At 53.7% G+C, this 19,257-nt stretch overlaps 12 protein-coding genes and 1 non-coding gene across 13 annotated transcripts; 5 read left to right on the forward strand and 8 right to left on the reverse strand.

The window, feature by feature from the left end:
• Window position 1: 1 nt before the first annotated feature.
• On the reverse strand, window positions 2-877 carry HPODL_04900 (uncharacterized protein; the record flags this gene model as incomplete). The annotated part of the gene is made up of 1 exon (XM_014081251.1): window positions 2-877. One exon carries the CDS (start codon window positions 875-877, stop codon window positions 2-4), a length of 876 nt encoding a protein of 291 aa, XP_013936726.1.
• A 71-nt stretch (window positions 878-948) lies between these two features.
• Window positions 949-2,616, forward strand: HPODL_04901 (D-lactate dehydrogenase [cytochrome], mitochondrial; the record flags this gene model as incomplete). Its single annotated transcript, XM_014081252.1, has 1 exon — window positions 949-2,616. The coding sequence occupies one exon, from the start codon at window positions 949-951 to the stop codon at window positions 2,614-2,616; it is 1,668 nt and encodes a 555-aa protein (XP_013936727.1).
• A 216-nt stretch (window positions 2,617-2,832) lies between these two features.
• On the forward strand, window positions 2,833-2,905 carry HPODL_05400. Its single transcript has one exon. It is a non-coding gene; the product is annotated as a tRNA-Phe (tRNA).
• A 61-nt stretch (window positions 2,906-2,966) lies between these two features.
• Window positions 2,967-4,103, reverse strand: HPODL_04902 (Mitochondrial import inner membrane translocase subunit TIM54; the record flags this gene model as incomplete). The annotated part of the gene is made up of 1 exon (XM_014081253.1): window positions 2,967-4,103. One exon carries the CDS (start codon window positions 4,101-4,103, stop codon window positions 2,967-2,969), a length of 1,137 nt encoding a protein of 378 aa, XP_013936728.1.
• A 72-nt stretch (window positions 4,104-4,175) lies between these two features.
• On the reverse strand, window positions 4,176-5,084 carry HPODL_04903 (Protein URE2; the record flags this gene model as incomplete). The annotated part of the gene is made up of 1 exon (XM_014081254.1): window positions 4,176-5,084. The coding sequence occupies one exon, from the start codon at window positions 5,082-5,084 to the stop codon at window positions 4,176-4,178; it is 909 nt and encodes a 302-aa protein (XP_013936729.1).
• A 122-nt stretch (window positions 5,085-5,206) lies between these two features.
• On the reverse strand, window positions 5,207-6,528 carry HPODL_04904 (putative SRF-type transcription factor (Umc1); the record flags this gene model as incomplete). The annotated part of the gene is made up of 3 exons (XM_014081255.1): window positions 5,207-5,850; window positions 5,883-5,888; window positions 6,480-6,528. The coding sequence occupies 3 exons, from the start codon at window positions 6,526-6,528 to the stop codon at window positions 5,207-5,209; spliced, it is 699 nt and encodes a 232-aa protein (XP_013936730.1).
• Window positions 6,529-7,144: 616 nt separating this feature from the next.
• Window positions 7,145-8,242, forward strand: HPODL_04905 (uncharacterized protein; the record flags this gene model as incomplete). The annotated part of the gene is made up of 1 exon (XM_014081256.1): window positions 7,145-8,242. The coding sequence occupies one exon, from the start codon at window positions 7,145-7,147 to the stop codon at window positions 8,240-8,242; it is 1,098 nt and encodes a 365-aa protein (XP_013936731.1).
• A 118-nt stretch (window positions 8,243-8,360) lies between these two features.
• On the forward strand, window positions 8,361-10,034 carry HPODL_04906 (Permease of basic amino acids in the vacuolar membrane; the record flags this gene model as incomplete). The annotated part of the gene is made up of 1 exon (XM_014081257.1): window positions 8,361-10,034. One exon carries the CDS (start codon window positions 8,361-8,363, stop codon window positions 10,032-10,034), a length of 1,674 nt encoding a protein of 557 aa, XP_013936732.1.
• Window positions 10,035-10,131: 97 nt separating this feature from the next.
• HPODL_04907 (Cation transport ATPase) lies at window positions 10,132-13,170 on the forward strand (the record flags this gene model as incomplete). Its single annotated transcript, XM_014081258.1, has 1 exon — window positions 10,132-13,170. One exon carries the CDS (start codon window positions 10,132-10,134, stop codon window positions 13,168-13,170), a length of 3,039 nt encoding a protein of 1,012 aa, XP_013936733.1.
• A 28-nt stretch (window positions 13,171-13,198) lies between these two features.
• HPODL_04908 (putative pyridoxal reductase) lies at window positions 13,199-14,191 on the reverse strand (the record flags this gene model as incomplete). Its single annotated transcript, XM_014081259.1, has 1 exon — window positions 13,199-14,191. The coding sequence occupies one exon, from the start codon at window positions 14,189-14,191 to the stop codon at window positions 13,199-13,201; it is 993 nt and encodes a 330-aa protein (XP_013936734.1).
• Window positions 14,192-14,250: 59 nt separating this feature from the next.
• Window positions 14,251-16,122, reverse strand: HPODL_04909 (uncharacterized protein; the record flags this gene model as incomplete). The annotated part of the gene is made up of 1 exon (XM_014081260.1): window positions 14,251-16,122. The coding sequence occupies one exon, from the start codon at window positions 16,120-16,122 to the stop codon at window positions 14,251-14,253; it is 1,872 nt and encodes a 623-aa protein (XP_013936735.1).
• Window positions 16,123-16,209: 87 nt separating this feature from the next.
• On the reverse strand, window positions 16,210-17,793 carry HPODL_05131 (T-complex protein 1 subunit gamma; the record flags this gene model as incomplete). Its single annotated transcript, XM_014081261.1, has 1 exon — window positions 16,210-17,793. One exon carries the CDS (start codon window positions 17,791-17,793, stop codon window positions 16,210-16,212), a length of 1,584 nt encoding a protein of 527 aa, XP_013936736.1.
• A 70-nt stretch (window positions 17,794-17,863) lies between these two features.
• HPODL_05132 (putative membrane protein) lies at window positions 17,864-19,174 on the reverse strand (the record flags this gene model as incomplete). The annotated part of the gene is made up of 1 exon (XM_014081262.1): window positions 17,864-19,174. The coding sequence occupies one exon, from the start codon at window positions 19,172-19,174 to the stop codon at window positions 17,864-17,866; it is 1,311 nt and encodes a 436-aa protein (XP_013936737.1).
• Window positions 19,175-19,257: the final 83 nt, after the last annotated feature.

Genomic DNA, 19,257 nt, shown 5'->3' on the forward strand with positions numbered 1-19,257 from the left:
TCTATATGACGCCTGCTATGATTCTGCGACAGTGAGCCTTCAATTTCGGATACTCGAGCTCAACGTCCTCGATATTCATCAGAGCATAGATATAGGCGGCCAGCTTGAAGTCCAGCACGCCGGGTTTGTCGAAAAATAGCTCGTCCTCGAGCAATGTCTCAAACCACCCGAGGAGCTGCTTTCCCTCGCGGTCGCAGCGGTCGTGCTCGTTTTGTATGGCTTGGGCAGTGTATTTGAGAGGTAGATGAACAGAGTCCGTGTATTGGGCAGAAATGGCTGGATTGCGCAGATAGAAGCTGTTTCGTCTCACGAGATGGCCCAGAGCGGAATTGAAGGGCGTGTTGGACTGACTGTAGATGGACGTTGCCGAGATCCGCAGCACTTTGGCAGTGAAGTAGTCGTATAGTCTAGTATCGACCAATTGTATATACATGAGTTCTTTTGGGTTCGATACCGTTGATAGATTGAATTTCTCAATGGTGGCTGCAGAACGGATCTTTCTGCGCAATTTGCGTTCTTTTCTATCGTCCTCGTCCTCCACAAGAATTGGAAGTTGGCCGTCCACGGCGCTGTGGTAGGACAGCACGGAAATACAGTTCCCAGAGCCGTTATCGTCCAGTTGTGGCAATTTGTAGCCCTGCTTGTATGCCAGAAGCAGCATGCAGTAGAAACACACCGGGTCGAGCGACGCTGCGACGTTGTTGTCAAAAGACAGAGGCACCACGTTGTATACGCCTAGGTTGAAGGTATTGCACGACTCGTGGCTGTTTCGAAACGCCAGCTTCGTTGCCGGCATCTCCACGTCCTTGTTTTCCGACGGGTACACCACCAGCGGGAACTTTGCGAGAACCTGTTTGATTGGAGCGGATATACCCATGCAGAAGTTATTGGTGGAAAATTGTGCAAAAAATAAAGAGCACAGCCCGGGATTTTCTTATCAGTTCGTCCATGTTTATCAGACACTTTGGCACTAAATCCCGGGGTGTTTTCACACGGCACTATTCTCAGAGAGCTTCTGGAAATCTGTCGCTGGGACTGAAGATGGCTGCTTTTGTGGGAGTTGTCGGGATTGCCAGTTCTTATGGCACATACCAGTATTTCAGAAGTTATCCACCAATGGACGTATTTCCGCCAAAAGCAACCACACCACTCAGTGATCTGAGCCAGTCGCCTATCTATGCATCTGAGAGTACTGTCCAAGTAGCAGTGAAGGAGATTTGTCAGCTGTTGTGTCCAGACCAGACGTCCGTTTCAGACGGGGAGCTGGCATTACATTCAGACAATTCGTCGAATTTCCACAAGCCGACCGAGGAAGAGCGTCCCGACCTTGTTGTATATCCCGAGAGCGTGCAAGAAGTTGTCTCCGTGGTGAAAATTTGCTCAAAGTACCGAATACCTATGGTTCCGTACTCTGGCGGAACGTCTATCGAAGGCCATTTCATCCCGACCAGACGGGGCATTTGCATTGACGTCAGTCGCATGAACAAAGTGTTGGAGCTTCACGAGGAGGATCTTGATGTTGTTGTGCAACCAGGCGTTGGCTGGCAGGACTTGAATGCGTATCTTGACGAGTACGGCCTGATGTTTGGACCGGATCCGGGACCAGGAGCGTGTATTGGCGGAATGGTTGCCACTAACTGCTCAGGCACGCGGGCCACCAGGTACGGGACGATGAAAGACAATGTGATTGGGCTAAAGGTGGTGCTGAGCGACGGGACCGTGATCAAGACCAAGAACCGGCCTAGAAAATCTTCTGCTGGCTACAACCTGACGGGGCTTTTTGTAGGCAGCGAGGGCACCCTTGGGATCATTGTGGAGGCCACACTAAAGCTTGCAGTGCAGCCAGAAAACGAGGTGGTGGCAATAGTCAACTTCAACAAATTGTCGGAAGCAGCGCAGACTGTGACGGAGCTTTTCCGCCGCGGGTTGCCGTTGAACGCGGTGGAGCTCATGGACGACCGTCAGATGCGCTGTTTTGCCGAAATGGGGGCCAGCGAGGGCCGCAAATGGAGCGACAAGAATTTACTGTTATTCAAGCTCGGAGGCTCAAAAAACACCATGAATGACCAGATCAAAATCGTGAGGCAGATTTGCAAAAAGAACGGGGGCTTTAACATGGAGGTGGCCTCTGATCAGGCCGAAAAAGACGAGATTTGGAGAGCGCGCAAAGTGCAACTGTGGACGTCGATCGACTGGGCTCAAAAAATGATCCCCAACGCTCAGGCCTGGCCCACAGACGTTGCCGTTCCTATTTCGAAGCTGCCCACAGTTATCACCGAGACAGTGAACGATATCGAGTCAAATGGGCTTTTAACGACGGTTGTTGGACATGTCGGCGACGGCAACATCCATGCACTGGTTATTTTCCCGCCCGAAAAACGAGCGGTGGCAGAAAAGGTGGTGCACAATATGGTGAAGCGGGCAATTGAAAATGAGGGAACAGTTTCCGGAGAACACGGTGTAGGGATTGGTAAGAGAGAGTTTTTGGAACAGGAGCTGGGCCTTGATGCTGTGAACACGATGAGACGGCTAAAACTGGCTCTGGATCCTCATCTTCTGCTGAACCCGGATAAAATATTCCAGATAGACCCTTACGAAATGAGGATAGAGAAATAAATTTAATTTTTAGACATTTAAAATGGGAGACCGTGGCTGGGAGTAGTGACATTGAGAAAGACTGCATCTGTTTTGGTGAACAGTATGGAAGTGATAGAAAAAGTTAGGTAATATGATGGGTTCAGCTTGGATTTGCAAGCTGTCCAGGAAACACGAGGGAGTTAGGATTGACCTATCGACCCACTTAACAACAACGGCTCGGTTTTCATTGAGTTTGCTGACTTAGCTCAGTTGGGAGAGCGTCAGACTGAAGTTCTGAAGGTCCTGAGTTCGATCCTCAGAGTTAGCACTCTTTTTTTAAAATTTATTTTACTAGACCCGTTGAATCGTCATTTTTTGTTATATATACATCACTCACCCGGATTTTTAACCTTCTCATACACTTTGAGAAGCTGGAGCACGCGCGGGTCAGCAACAAACTCACGTGTCCACTCGCTCCCCTTCTCCCGCGACTCTTTCACGAATCTGCGCGGCCAGTCGTTTTCCTCGCTCTCCAGTAGCTTCATGTCTTCAGGAGTGAACGGACGGGAATTTTTCGTGATAAGTCCCCATAGCCGCTCGTTGTACTCAATCAGCTGGTAGCGTTTGTTGTAAAATCTGTATATTCTTTCTGGCTGTTTGGTGAAGCCGGCCACATTGTAGTTTTGCAGAGCCAGGATTGGCTGCGTGAAGAAATATGGAACGCCGTTCTCGTCCCTAAGATTATTAAAATCCAGTTCTGGCGCAAGCGGAGCAGACGAATAGTCGGCAGGATCGATATACGGACGTGCAACTGGTTCTGGCTTTTTTTCGTCTTTTTGTTCTTCAGAATCCACAGGCTCTTCTTTTTTTTCAGGTTTCTCTAAGGGACCTAACAATCCTTCATGGACTCCATTGATGTACTCTTTGAACGCTCCTCGGCCAATGGTGATGACCCCGCCTGCATCCTCCGGGGATAGGCCGGCATCTTCGTAGTTCAACGGCTGCTGTTGGGTGCATTTAAAAATGCCCAGTATATCGGCCGGCCTGAATAACTCTTTCAAAGGTTTCGTCGCTTCGGGGTCCACTGGCTCAATTTTGGCCTCTGGTTCTTCCCTGGCGGACGTCTGAAGCCTGCTCCGTCTGATCTGGCGGATCTCCTCCGACACAGCATGGCGAATATCTCCCAGTCTTTCAGCAGTGTAGATATCAAAGTCGATGGCGGCAGAATTCAATATAGGCTTGCAAAAGCGACGCAGATACTTCAAGCCCTCGCTCAAAAAATCGTTTGGAGGCGGCGCAACATAGATCCGCAGCTTTCGAGGCAGCTGGTTGGGCAGAAACGGCTGCTCTCCGAAGTGTTTGGCCTTTTCCATGTATTGAGCTCGCAACACGGACTGCTGATGCTTGTCATAGACAATTCCTCCTCCAACGGCAGCCACGACGGTCCAAAAAATCATCCAGTTCCGGGACGGCAGCTTGAGTTTCTTGATGCCGAGCATCTGCAACGCAGGGTTCTCTATGGCCATGGTGAACAGGGAGTATTTTTTTATTTTATTTTATTTTTTTCATTTTTTACGATAATACATTTTCGGTCGTTACTACTCATTACCTTTCAATGCCCTGATAACCGCAGGTCGCCTCATCATCTGTTTAGTCCACTTGTAGACTTCGGGGAACTCTGCCTTGAGATCGATTCCTATGCGGTCGACAACGTAGTTCCACGTGACAAAACAGAGGTCTGCAATGGTGACACGATCGCCCACGAGCCACACTGGGTGGTCGAAGTACCTGCTCTGGGACAGCGGCGTGAGGCCAGCGGAGTAGGACGCGGCATTTTCTGCGTCGAGCTCCATGATCAGAGCCTCGCGACGCTCGGCAAGGGCCATCTCGAGCACACCGTACACGCGGCGCACTTCATCGGTGTATCTCTCGATCGCAGAAGGCACGTTGCTAGAATGGAAGTATTTGAAGTGTAGTGCCTGGCCAATCATGGGCGAGTGGCCTGAGGTCTGGAAAAACAGCCAGCTGAGGATGTGGCTTTGCTCAACAAGGTTATCGCTCCAGATTGAGCAGGAGCCCTCTTCCTTGAGTTTTTTCTCCACCAAATAAAGGATAATGGCCCCGGATTCCCAGATGGACACCTGCTGGTCCTGGTTTGTGTGGTCTATCAGAGCAGGCACTCTGCCGTTCGGGTTGATGGCGAGAAACTCCGGCGTGCGCTGCTCGCCCTTGTTGAAGTCCAGTAAAATCGTGCTGTAGTTGTACTCGAGCTCGGATAGTATGATGGCGATTTTGAATCCGTTTGGCGCAGACCTGTGGCTCACAAGCGTATAACCCTCGTTAGGGGCTCCTTGCGAGAAAAACTCCTTCAGCCGAGAAACCGACTCTGAGTCCAGCGTCTGGTTTGTCTGGCTCTCGTATTCATTCTGGATGTCTGAGTGGCTGACGGGCTGGCTGATGCGGACGTTTCTGAGTCCGGCAGAGAGGTTGGAGATGGTATTGTTCATAAAAGTTTTTTTTAAAAAGTGCACCAACGAAAAAATACCAAACAAAAGAGAGCTCGGATTATTTTGCGCAAAGCAATACCGCTATATAAACTACACAGACAATGTCTTTAATTAGAAAGTGATCAGTTGTAACCCTGGTTGCCGTTGAAGCCCATGTAGTAGTTGCTCTGGTCCGGGTTCAGGTAATTGTTGCCCATCTGGGGTATGTGGTATGGGGGCTGGCCGGCTTGGGAGGGGTCTGCCTGGGGCTGGCCCTGTGGAGGAGGTGGCAGCGGCTGCTGAGGCTGCTGGGGTTGCAGTTGCGGGTGCATATGCTGGGCCGCAGGATGGCCCTGGGGAGCGTGTGTGTCGGGGACGCCGCCGGCCTGCGCGTCGTCGTCCTCGTTCGAAGGCTCCTCAGGAGCGTTCAAACAGGCCTGGATGAGGTTTTTCCCCTCAGGCTTGGTCACCAAAGGTTGCAGCTTAGGCGTTGTGAAGGTGTACACGAGCCCTGTCTCGGAAACAACAAGTAACAACACCTGGGTGCCGGTCAAAACAGAAAGCTCGTATGCCTTCTTCATAATACCTGCCTTCCGCTTGGAAAAAGTGATGTGTCTCCTGGACTTTTCCTGGATGAACCTGATTTCGATCTTTCTGCGTTCTCTCTTGTTGGAGGGCTTGGAGTCCTCGTCCTCCTCGTCATCGAGCTCTGGATTTTGAGGCTGCAAATTGAGGTCAGGCTGCTCGGACGCCTGCGACTCCTGTTTCAGATTGGCCATTTCAGACACTGCTGTTAGTGTGTAATTATGGTGCACTTACTTTTCACTTATCGATTGATTATCCGTAAGAGGAAGAGCTTTCTCACAATTACTTAAAGGAGAAGTGTGTTTATAGGTTTATTAAAGAAGAAAAACCACCAAACTCGGAAAACAAGATGTGTAAAATTCCAAATTTATCGAAAGGATGCTATTGTTACCCGATTGAGCCAGAAACAGAGACACCCGTACACCAGCAGAAAAAATCCAATTTCAAAATACCAGCCCGGGGTCGACGGCCACAGATGGTGGTGGAGGTTTCGGGATCTTGGGCGTCACAGGTAGCGGGCATTGGGGGACGTATCCGTTGGCTCCATTACGCGGGCCAACTACAGGACCAAACCGAGGCCGTGTGCGTAAACGGGCAAGGCCGTTGGTATCGACGACTGTCTCGACTCGGTCTCGAGACGGCCTCGTGGGCTACTTGTCAAACTATTCCATCTTAGTGATCATTATTAGGTCTATCAATTAAACACATATGAAACCATGCTCAGCACATGAACGGACTCTCATGGCTTATTTCTTGAACTTCTTGACCAAAAAGAGCGCAAAGACGACCACAGCTGGAAAGTTAGTAAATAAAGCCCAATTCAGCACTTACCAATGACGAAGATCAAGCAGAAAACAAGGATAACACCGGCTGGTAGCATCTCAATTAATTATAGGTATCAGGTTGGCAATTAGGAAGCAGCTTGTGAAAGAAGAGCTATAAGATTAATTGGAAAACAAACTTTTCTTTAAAAGAGTTTCCGTTTCGGTATATATATTATGCACTTGAGACAATTTGCTGCCTAACCACGAATAAACGGTGTGCAATTATTTTCTTTTTCCGGGGGGTCCGGAATTCCCAGATAAGCCGGCAAAGAAAGGGAGAGGCCATGTCGTGAAGAGATGGAGGTGAATACTGCAAATGGTGGGGATGGCCATCGCCCTCAGTGCTGCATTTGGCCAATGTAGCACGACGAGGTGATGGCTGTTTCCGGCCATTCCCTCTTTGGGCTGCCGTTTTTACCAAAAACAATCCTTCTCGCTTCCATTTCCGGCCTCAAACCGAGTTTCCGGCACCCATATATTGCATCATATCCGGTCCTGAGGCAATTTTTCTTCCCATCGTTCCCGAGACATAAACATTACACCGGCTCATTCTCGCCGACCCCAAAACTTTCTGCCTGCCAAGACTTCTCTGCCGGCCAATAATAGCCAACGTAATTGTGCGTCGATCGTCTCTACTTCTTTTCGCACCCCTACACCACTATTTTTGTGCCAATGTTTCCTCCAGGCAGCCTTGTTCTGACAAAGATAAAAGGGTTCCCCGAGTGGCCCTCGCGCGTAATTGACTATGAGCAGCTTCCGGAGAAAATACGCAACATGAAGCCGGGCTCTGCGCCCGGTAGAAAGCGCCGGCGTGCCGCCTCCGAACCGCAACTCGTGTGCGTCAAGTTTTATGGCGACGACGAGTATTTCTGGTGCACAGAAAAGGATCTCAAGCCTCTGACCGACGATATGGTCACGGAGTACCTCGTCAAGAAGGGTGAATTGCCCGACTCGGACGGCAACTTCCGTGCCAAGCGTGCCTCCAAGGTTTCCAGTCTGACCAACGCCTATTTGTGTGCCAACAACAAGGACGTCTCGCCGCAGGACTTTGCGTTGTATGGCAGTTATGGAAGAGTGGGGGAGGAGGACGAGGATTACGTGGAGGAGGCTGATGAGGAGGAGGAAGACGAGGAAGAAGACGAAGAAGATGAAGAGGAAGAGGAAGAGGAGGAGGACAGCGACTCCGACGAGGAGGCGTATGGAAGGTCCACCAAGAGGAAACACAACGGGTCGCACGGGGCTAGAAAGAAAGCAAAGGTGGAGATTGTTGAGGACCTTGACAGCGACTGGGGGCTGGAGTCTGACGTGGAGGACGCCGGGCTGGAGATCCCGTCGCTGAACAGCGTCGAGCTGGTCGACGAGGTCAAGAAAAGTACCAAGTTTTTCGGCGACATAAGGGTCCAGATCCAGAAACTCGCGTTTCCAACAGACACGCCTGTGGACTACGCCAAAACAGGCAAGGAGCTCGAGCCGCTGGTCAACAAACTGTCGGGCTACAGGCCTGTTTCGCGGGCTGTGCTCAAATCGACAAACATCGCAAAGGTGCTGGTGTTGTTACTGAAAAAGCCGGAGTTTGCGCGGCTCAGGGTGGCCAAGAAGATCGGTACAGTGCTGAAAAATTGGCTCGATCTGCATGTCGAGCCTGACCCGCACTGGGGTGACGACTACGAGCCGAGCTCGGAGCCGGAGGAGGAGCAGAAGGAGGCGCCTGCCGACGAGATCAAGCAAGAGCCTACTGACCAGTCGGTGCCTGCTGCCAACGGGGAGTAGCGTGTACAATAAATAATAATATACTGTCGATGATTCGAGAGAGGGACCGCTTACGTAAGCACAAAGAGCGCTTCTGCGGCCCAAAAAAACTGGCTCTCAAACCGTCTGTCTGCGCTCCATGACGACCCCCCAATCGCCGCTCCTACCCGACGCCTCGACCTCGCTGCCCGGCTATATTGCCGAGGAGCTCACCGAGGAGCTCGATCCCGGCTACGGCTCCGTTGCTTCTGAACAAGACGTTTCCGACGAGTATCTTGTTCCCAAGAGCCAGCTGTATGTGATTTTACCGTGCATTTTCTCGCTCACCTTCCTGGCGTCGATGGACACCACCATTCTGTCGACGATCATGACGGAAATCGCGTCCGATCTGGACGCCATTCCGTATCTTTCGTGGATCGCGACGTCTTATTTACTGGCGTCTTCCATTATCCAGCCGTTGGGCAAACTATCCGACATTTTTGGCCGCAAACCCATGATACTGGGCTGTATCTTTGTGTTTACGATTGGCTGTTTCCAGTGCGCGGCGGCCACGACGGCCGTGGGCTTTGCGGTCGGCCGTTTTCTGTCGGGTTTTGCCTCTGGTCTAAATACCCTGGGAAGCATCACCATGAGCGATCTTGTCCCGCTGCGCAAGCGGGGAGTGTACCAGGGCCTCGCCAATCTGTGCTACGGCACGGGATCTGCGTGCGGGACGTTTGGCGGCCTGGTTGCGAAACGATACGGCTGGCGGATGGTGTTTTGGATCCAGTGTCCGATCGGCATCGGCTGCTTCCTGCTGTGTCTTTTCAATTTGAACCTGCCGCCAATTATTAGGGTGCAGCTCACGTGGCGGGAGAAACTCAGACGCGTGGACATTCTGGGCATCCTCAGTCTTGCTCTCACTTTGTTTTTGTTCATTCTGCTGACCTCGTTCGAGTTCGAGTCGTCCAAATGGCCTGTCCTGCTCTGTGTCGCATTTGCCGCGTCGCTCGCCAGCTTTGTGAAGATAGAAAACTCTGCCGTGGACCCGATCGTGCCCCTCGAGCTGCTCAAAAACCGCTCCATCCTCGGCTCCTCGTTGGCCAACTGGTTCGGCACAATGTACATCAGCTGCGTGCTCTACTACTACCCGGTGTTCTTGTCGACGGTGTACGGGTTTGACACCGGCCAGGTCGGGAACCGGCTCGTCCCGTCGATCGTCCTTTCGTCCTTCTCGTCCATCGGGTCCGGCTACTACATGAAGGTGACGGGCAAGTACCGCAACTTCTCCATTGTGAGCGCCATGGCCGGCGTGCTGAGTCTGACGGCACTGGTGCTGTGTACCCAGCCGGCCCGTGCCGACCGGCCGCTCTCCATCTACGTCATCATGGCGCTGCCAGCCGTCCCCTACTGCGCGTACGCGTCCATGTTGACCACCACGCTGCTGTCCCTGATCGCGTCCGTGCCCCAGGACCACCAATCTGCCGTCACGTCCATCCAGTACGCATTCCGCTCCACGGGCTCCACGCTCGGCACGTCCGTTGCTTCTCTGCTGTTCCAGTGGCATCTCGGCAGCTACATGCGGTCTACGCTTGCGAGCCACGCTCCCGACGATGTCTCGAAAAAACAGGTCGCCCAGATTATCACCAAGGCGCTCCACAACGCAGCATATATCCGTACGGCCCCCGACTGGGCCGTGCCTACTCTCATCAAAGCTTACAACGTCGGGTGCTGGTCCACCTTCTTGTATTCCTTTGTCACGTGTGTGCTGTGTCTGTGCGCACTTCTGGCCGTGCGCGAGTACAAATTGCACACCACAGTGTCTCGGAAATAATTTCACATGATTTAATAGATAAATAAATCGTCAGATCTAAATTTACAAACTCTAAATTTAATTTATTCTTTCCTTGTTCGGATTTAAAGAATTTGCCATGAGTGTGCGCACCTCTTTGCACATCGATGGAATGACGTGCTCGGCGTGCACGGCTGCGGTCGAGGACTGCCTACGGCAGATAGACGGCGTCGAGGCCGTCCAGGTGGCCCTAATTACGGAGGAGGCTCTGGTCGAGCACTCACACACCGTCCAGACGTCGGCTCTCCAGCACGCCGTCGAGGATATAGGCTTCGGAGCGAGCGTGATAGCCTCGGAGAACGCGGCTACAGAAATCCGCACGTCATATGTCACCATTGGAGGCATGACGTGCAGTTCTTGTGTCAACGCCGTGACGGATGCCCTAAAAAAGGTGGACGGAGTCCGGGCTGTGCAGGTTTCGCTTCTGACCGAGCAGGCCACTGTGACACATACGTGTGAGGCTAGCAGGCTGTGCGAGGCCGTGGAAGACTGTGGGTTCGAGGCCAACCTGTTGGAAACGAAGAATGAGCAGGCTATCAACGACAACGAGTCGCTGACTCTGAAAATCTACGGAATGACGTGCTCGAACTGCTCGAACTCGATCGAAGACGCGGTCATGAAGCTGGACGGCGTTGTCAGCTGTCAGGTGGCGCTGGCTACCGAGGAAGCACGGATTGTTTACGACACAAATCGTACTGGCATAAGAAAAATCATGGAGGTTATAGAGGACTGCGGATTTGACGCTATCTTGAACTCGAACTTGGATTCCGCATCGCAACTCGAGCTGCTGCTGAAGGTCAGAGACGTAGCCTACTGGCGACAGACGTTTCTGAAAATGGTGGCTTTCGGGTTCCCGATATTCTTCCGTCACCACATATGGCCGCTGATAGCCATGATACTGCACATCCATTGGACTCCCATTGTGCTGTATCACGGCCTCTTTCTCGAGACTCTGTTTGAGTTTTGTCTCGGCTCATACATACAATTCTGGCTTGCTCGACGGTTCTACATCAACTCGTACAAAGCCATCAGGCATCGCAACGGTACCATGGACCTTCTAATATGTGTTTCCACCACCACTGTCTACGTCTATTCCACATGCTCCATTTTGAACGCCATTTTCCATGATGCTCAAAAGCCCGCTTCCGTCCTGTTCGACACTTCTGCCATGCTCTTCATATTTGTGTCTCTCGGCAAATGGATAGAATCCAAGGCCAAGGGTAACACATCTACTGCTCTTTCGAAGCTTTTGTCCCTAACACCGTCCATGTGCACGATTCTCGAAAACCCTGACGACCTCAACTCGACCCAGAAAGAGATAAGCACCGACCTGCTCCAGAAAAACGACGTGGTGGTGCTCCATCCCGGTGGAAAAGTGCCTGCCGACGGCGAGTGTGTCTACGGGTCCTCAGAGGTCGACGAGGCGCTTTTGACGGGAGAAAGCGTTCCTGTGGTCAAAAGAATCGGCTCCAAGCTGTACGGCGGGTCCATCAACGTCGCGTCGCCTTTGTACATGCGTGTCGAGGTGATTGGCGAGAAAACGCACCTGTCGCAGATTGTCAAGCTTGTGAGAGACGCCCAGATCACCAAGGCGCCGGTCCAGAAATTTGCCGACGTGATTGCCGGCAAGTTTGTCATTACAATCTTGGTCCTATCGCTGCTCACGTTTACTTTCTGGTGTGTCTACATTTTCTGCCAGCCTGCCGACAAAGTGCCGGCATTTTTCGTCGATAGTGACACTGGGAACATTGTTTTCTCCAGAATCTTGCAAATCGCAATATCTGTCGTCGTCGTGGCATGTCCGTGTGCGCTCGGGCTGGCCGCGCCGACGGCGGTGATGGTTGGTACCGGCGTTGGGGCCACGAACGGAATTTTGATCAAGGGTGCTGACATACTGGAAAAAGCGAGCGGCATCAACTGTGTCGTTTTCGACAAGACAGGCACCATCACGTCGGGCAAGATGCGCGTGTCGAATTACCACTTTATCGGTGACATGGACGAGAAACTAGTCTGGAGCATAGTTCATGCCATAGAGTACGATAGCGAGCACCCTGTCGGGAAAGCGCTGGTTTTGGGAGCCACTGCTCGCACCTCGCTGCTTGCCGTCGAGGTCACTAAGGTGCACAACATTGTGGGTCTTGGCTTGGAGGCCCAGACTAGGCTGGACGGTCAGGACTATAATGTTGCCATAGGAAACGGCCAGCTGATGAAGGAGAAAAAAATCGACAACTCGGCCGACTTTCTCGACTGCTGCAAGCGCCTCAACAACCCGCACATCTCCACGTTCTCGCACATTCTTGTCAACGACAAGTACATCGGCTACGTCGAATTGGCCGACACGCTCAAATCCGACGCTGCCAGCACCGTTTCTGCGCTCATCGACCGCGGCTTCACCGTTGCTATGGTGACGGGAGACAACGTGCAGACTGCACGTGCCGTTGCGCAGGCTGTGGGCATCCCGCTGATGAACGTTTTTGCTCAGGCCCAGCCTGACGACAAGCTGCGCGTGGTGGATCAGATGCAAAAACACGGCCTCAAGGTTGCATTTGTCGGCGACGGCATCAACGATGCGCCGGCGCTGATCCAGGCCGACTTGGGCATGGCTATTGCCACGGGCACCGACATAGCCATTGAGGCTGCAGACGTGGTGCTGCTCTCTTCTGTGCAGCCGGACGACGACGACGACGGCATCGCGTTGCAGGAGTACGGCCGCAAGGACGGCACCGCAGGCATTCTCGCCGCCCTGGACATTTCGCAGCGCACGTTCCGCAGCATAAAGGTGAACTTTGTCCTGGCCGTGGTGTACAATCTGATTATGCTCCCAATTGCGATGGGTCTTTTAATAATTCCATGCGGGCTCACGATGAACCCGATGATTGCATCGGCGGCGATGGCATGTTCTTCTGTGAGCGTCGTTTTCAACTCGCTCCGTCTCAAGAGCTGGAAGATGCCCGTGCTGGACAACACACGTGTTCCAGAGGAGCGTGTTGACTGGGCCGACGACCAGGTTCTCTCGTCGATGGACGTTGAAAAAATGGATGTCATCGACAGCACGCGAGCCAGCTGGCGCAGCCGGTTCCTAAACCGGTTTAAATCCCCATACGAGAGACTGTTTTAATAGGTACGCAGATAAATAGTAATTTCATTTATTTTTCGAGATAGTCCACCGCATGCGCATTGTATCTACCGCCCCTGATTTCGATCTTGTCGAGTTGCTCGTTCAGGGCGGCGAATTCGGCGTCTGTGAGCAGGATCTCCGTGTTGTTCTCGTGGTTTCTCGCCGGCGTCGACGACGACGGGATCGGGATCACTCTGGCGTATTTTTCAGGGAACTCGTTGTACTTGCGGATCCACGCCAGCGCGATCTGCGCAACAGTGCACTTTTTCTGCCCTGCAAGCTCCTCCACCAGTTTCACCACGCTCATATTGTTCTCCAGAATCTCCTGCGACGAGAACCGGTCCAACGTCCGCCGGAAATCGCCTTCGGGAATGTCGTCCACCGATTTTATTTGGCCGGTCAAATAGCCCCTGCCGAGCGGCGAGTACGCTATCACAGGTATTCCCAACTCCCTGCACGCCTCCATCACACCGTTGCTCAGAATGTCGCGTGACCAGAGTGAAAATTCTACCTCCACGCACGAAATCGGGTGCACTTTGGCAGCGCGACGAACCGTGGTGGCAGACACTTCGCTTAGTGAAATTCCGCGGACGACGCCCTCTTCAATGAAGGGAACAATGCTTCTTACCACCTCTTCGACAGGATGCTTGCCGTCCTGTCTTGCCGGCTCAAAAATATCAAACATACCGTCCGGAAAATAGGAAGCAATATTCCGGATGGATTTGGCAATGTTCTCAGGCGAGTTGTCGGGTGGATTCGGAAGGTCAACGCACCCCTTAACGGAGATAACCATCTTGGAACGCGATTCAGGGTACTTGGCAAAATAGGCCCGCAAAAGCTCCAGATTGGCGTGCTTGTCGTTAGGCAGATTGCCGTAGAACTCGCCCGCGTTGAAGAACTCAATTCCATCCGAAAGGGCGTTATTGATCGTGGCAAATGCCTGCTCATACGGCACAGGCTGCGGCCGCCACGTCAGCGACATCAGACCGTAGCCAGTGCTGCCCTTGATCTCCACACTCATGTTTGCTTATTCACAAAAATAATTTCAAACCTTATTTTTGAAATTCATCTCCGTCCGCCTTACGTAACACGCTTCGCGTCGGCGTCGCTCAACTTATCAAACGGGTTGTACTCGGGCGGGTTGACGTTCACGCCCATCGGCGAGGCGACCGGCAGCACGACAGAAGCGGCAGTGGGCCCAATGGACGCCACGAGCGGCGTCGTCACCGGCAGCTGCGCCACGTGCTCGAGGCCACTCGTCTGGAGACTCTTCACCTGCTGCTGCATCGAGTCCTCCTTTTCCGACTGGAGCGGCGACGGGACTGTGCGGGCGGTGGCTTCCTGGCCAAAATGGCCGTTCTGGAAGTTGGCGACCGACGGGATCGATGAGAGAGGCGGCTGGTCCGTGGCGTTGGTGACCGACTGTTTGAGCACGCTTGTTTCGAGCCGGATCGTCAGCTCTTTGGTGGCTCGTGTAAGGTTCGAGAGTGCCCCACGCACCTCGTTCAGCGCTGGCATGTCCTGCAAAGCACCCTTTGTGGCTGCCAAAAAGCTGATGATCGACTTCAGAAACAGGTTTGTCTCCTCGTAGAGTCTCTTTTGCTGGTCTTCGTCGAGCCGCTGCGCGCTGCGTGTCTGATTGAGCACCGTCTTGATCCGTTTGGTCTGCTCCATAGAGCTCATGCAGTACGTTGTGAGCTCCTTGACCTTTTGCGCGATGTTGGGTAGGTCCTGGTTGTCTGGGCCGCCGTCCTGCGAGATTTGCGAGTTCTGTGTGTTTTGTGCGGTGCTGATGGCGCTCTTGGCCAGCGCGTCGTTAAGCTGGGTAAACACAGCGTGGGCCGCCTGTGTCGTGAAGCTGATTATATCGTATAGCTTCTCGTTGTCTGTCGTTGACTCGATGTTGCTGATAGCACTTAGCTCCGAGTCCTGTCGCGCCACTGCCGGCAGACTCGTGTCGACTTTGAGCGGCTGGCGATGCACGGATGGCTGGCGCTGTGGGACAGGAATTGTCTGAGCGTGCTGCGGATTTGGAGGCGGCGCCCTGTTAATCTTGGGTGGCTGTGTGCGCAGCTTCTGGGGCGCCAGCGGAGCCGCAGAGAGCTGGGTGGGACGCGAGCTCTTCTGCTGCGTCCGAGGCGTGAACGACGGGTCGAGAATTTTGCAGATGCTTGTCAGCTCCACCAGCAGCGAAAACAGCGAGAAGTACGCCATCCGGATCGTTTCGGTGCCCAGCGATGCCACCATGTGGCTCGGAAACGTGAGATGGTCGACAATCTTGCGCAGATCCTTCAACAGTTCCACCAGCTGCGTCGCCAGTTGCGTGCGAAGACTCTCCTGGATGGCGTCCCTGTCTGTGTCGTTGGCACGGCGGTTGAGAAAGTCGTACAGGCTCACAAAGTTGTTGAACGAGTTTGTAGACGTGTTGATAGAGATCCCCAGGTTTTTTAGCACGCCCGTAAACTCGGAGTAGACGAATCGCACTTTGTGTGCCATTTTCATGGTGTCAGAAAAGGCCAGCCGTTCTGAGGCCGTCGAGCCGTGGACCTCGCGCAACGTGGTCAGCTTGCCGTCCGTGCCGGCCGTCTGTGATGCCAGCGACGGCTTTCTGGGCAGAGCCGACGCCGACAGCCCACCATTTTGCCCCGTCATCGAGGAAGAAGTAGGAATGGCACTCTGGCTCATGCTGCGCAGGTTTCGACCAACATGGTATTTCAGATCCTCCAGAGCAAGCTGCTTGGGCTCGCTCTTGCCACTCGCAGACGGCACCGACGACCCTATGCTTGCTGTGGAGCTGTTGGCGCTCGAGGGGCCCGGTTTGGGAGTCGAGCTTGTGGTGGAGGGAGGCTTGAACAGCCGGCCCAGACGTTTTTCTGCGCGCGTAGACTTGAACTGCGACTCGCTGTTGCTTCGGGAGCGCGTCAGCAAGACGTCATCGGAAAAAATCGACATCTCGTACTAGCACACAGAGCGATCGGATTTAGTTGTTTTGTCTTATTTTTCGAGCTCTAAATTATACACCCACACACCCGTGCACCATCAGGTCTCCTTTCTGACCCCGGACACAATGTCGTCGACGCGGAGCAGCATGCTGGCGCTCTCGATGGAGGTCTTGGCGCTCTGCTGCTTGATCACCTCGGGCTCCCAGATGCCGTACTCGTTCATGTCGACAATCTTGCCGCTTTCACCGTCGATTCCCCACGTGTGTTCGCCGTTGGCGTGCTTGGCTCTCAGCTGGGACAACACTCTGATCGGGTTGCCTCCGCAGTTCTGGATCAACGTTCTTGGAATCACCTCAAACGCGTCCGCAACCGCCTGGTACGGCCACTGCTGCACGCCCTCGATTTTCTTGACGCGCTCGGCGAGCCCGACGCTGACGGCCATCTCGGTGGCTCCTCCCCCCGGAGCGAGCGACGGCTCGAAAAACACGTTTCTCGTCACCGCCATCGCGTCCTGCAAATTTCTCTCGATCTCGTTCAAAATATCTTTGGACGGGCCACGCAGCATCACCGTGCAGGCCCTTGGTTCCTGACATTTGACCAGGAACGAGAAATACTCGTCTCCAATCAGCTTCACCTCGAACAGGCCGCATTTCAAGCCAACGTCAGACTCCTTCAGGTCCTCCACGCGGTTCACGATCGTAGCCCCCGTGCATCTTGCTATTCTGTTGTTGTCACTCTTCTTCACTCTTCTCAGCACGGAACAGCCGCCTTTCAGCAGATAGTGCTGGGCCAGGTCCGAGACGCCCTTCTCGGTGATCACGAGATCCGGCTTCACGGCCAGGATCTGCTCACACATCAGCTTCACCTGCTCCTCCTCGATCTGCAACAGTCTGGCCCAGTCCTCCTCCTTGGTGATCTCGACGTTTGTCTGACTCTCGCCCTTCTTGTACTCCAGCGGACAGTCCAATAGCACCACGCGCGGCTTCTCAATCACACGCTTCATTTTTGGATGGACCACGTCCTTGTTCAGCAGCACGCCGTCCAACACAACAGAGTCCTCGATCTCGCCGCCAGGAATCTTCTCCACACGCACATACCGCTTGATATCGATCTCCTTGTGGTCGCCCTCCTGCACAAGTACCGTCTTCACCGCCTTCAGCGCCAACTGACACATCAGCTGCGACCATTTGGCCACGTACTTGGTGCCAATGGCTGCGCTGATCAACTTCACCATCGCAGCCTCATTTTCCAGGTCCACAGGGATGCTCGTCTCGTGGATGATCTCCAAAGCGTCCTTCAATGCCTGTTTCAGCGCCTGGATGATCACCACCGGATGGATGTTTTTTTCTATGTATGGGAACGTCTGTGCAAGAATCTCGCCCGCAAGAATGATCACCGACGTGGTGCCGTCGCCGACCTCTTCGTCCTGCGTGCGGCTCAGCTCAATCATCGACTTGGCCGCCGGGTGCGCCACGTCGATCTCCCGCAAAATCGCGTGCCCGTCGTTGGTCAGCACAATGCCTCCCATCGGATCCAGCAGCATCTTCAGCATGGCCTTCGGGCCCAAACACGTCCGAATGATATCCGCAACGGCCTTTGCCGCGGTGATGTTCTGGATCTGGGCCTCGCGGCCGGTCTGTCTCTGCGCAGCCGTGTTCATAAACACAACAGGGGCTTGCATGGCGAATAGAAGAAAGAAGGTTTGAATATTTTTTTTTCTTGTCCAGCGAATTATTTACGTAATTATTTTTTCACATTTTCGCGAGCAGCCGGCGCTGGTAGACGAAACGCAGCACCGACAGCGACGCGGCTGTCGCGAGAAATAGCGCGCCCACAAAGATGCACAGCTTGTCGAAGCCGTCCACGTTGTCTACGTGCCCTGGCGGGATGAACGTTCCCGCGATTATGGGCCCCACAAGTACGCCCACTGCTGCCGTCGGGAAAAAGACACCGAGATACGACGGCAGCTCGTCTGCAAACAGTTGGCCCACAATGGCCGGGGCCAAGCTCACAAACGGGCCTGTGGCAAACCCCCACGTAATACAGAACGCCAGCGTCGCAGCCGACGAGCGTGCCGTCATCCACAGCGCCAGTGGTAGCACGCCGCTGAGCACGAGCGTCGGGATCATTATGTTGAATCTGCCGAGCTTGTCGCCGATGTAGCCGCACGAAACGCGCCCCAACAGCGTCGCCGCATTGACAATGGCCACGTTGTAGTCCTGGATCGGCTGTGCCACGCCCAGTCGCTGGCAAAACAGGTCCACGTAGAACAGGCCGGGGAAGAGCCCCAAAATGGCCACTGCGAACGAGATGTTGAGGACCTGGAAACGCCAGTTCAGCAACACTCGGAAGTTGATACGCAGCACATTCTGGCCCGGTTTGCGCGGTGGCGGCCGCACTCTAGGCCGCAGATTTGTGGTTGCAAAGGCCACCATCGGGATGTACAGAAACCCGATTATTCTGTTCCCCCACGCAAACCCCACTTTGTTGATGAGGCCACGCACGCCGATCGGCCAGTATACGCCGGCCATACTGGCCCCTGCGGTGATCAGCCCCGACGCGATAGCTTTGCGCCGGTGGAAATATTGGAACACCACTCCGGCACAGTGCACGTACATGAGCCCAGACCCCAGCCCGAACATCAGGCCTTGCACCACGAAAATCTGCCACGGAGCCGTCGTGATCGACAGAAACATGTACGAAAGTATGCAAATGAGCCCGCCAGCCCCCACCATAACCTGCGGCCCTAAATAATACATCCCCACGGTCGATGGAAGGGCTGTAGCAAAGGTGAGACAGCCCTGCAGAGATCCAATTATTGAAAGCGTGTTTGAGCTGATGTGGGGGTACTTGTTCTCATAGTAGCTCTGGTACACGCCAAAAGAGTTGACCATGCCGAACGAGAGGGCCATGACTGTCGCTCCAGAGCACAGAGCCAGCCATGCGCGCAGCCCTCCCTCTGGCGGTGGGCCGGGAGATTGCCGTGAAGACTGCTGTGGAAGCGGCAAAGAATGTGCAGACGACGACGTCTTTTCGAGGTCGCAGCCGTGTTCAGTATCCATGGTGGTCAAAGACGGTCCGGCCTGTTCATGGAGGCTATTACTAATCTAACAATCTAATTCTTTTTCTGGATTACATAAGCTCC

Source organism: Ogataea parapolymorpha, chromosome II (assembly GCF_000187245.1).
Source record: "Ogataea parapolymorpha DL-1 chromosome II, whole genome shotgun sequence".
Lineage (NCBI taxonomy): Eukaryota > Fungi > Ascomycota > Pichiomycetes > Pichiales > Pichiaceae > Ogataea > Ogataea parapolymorpha.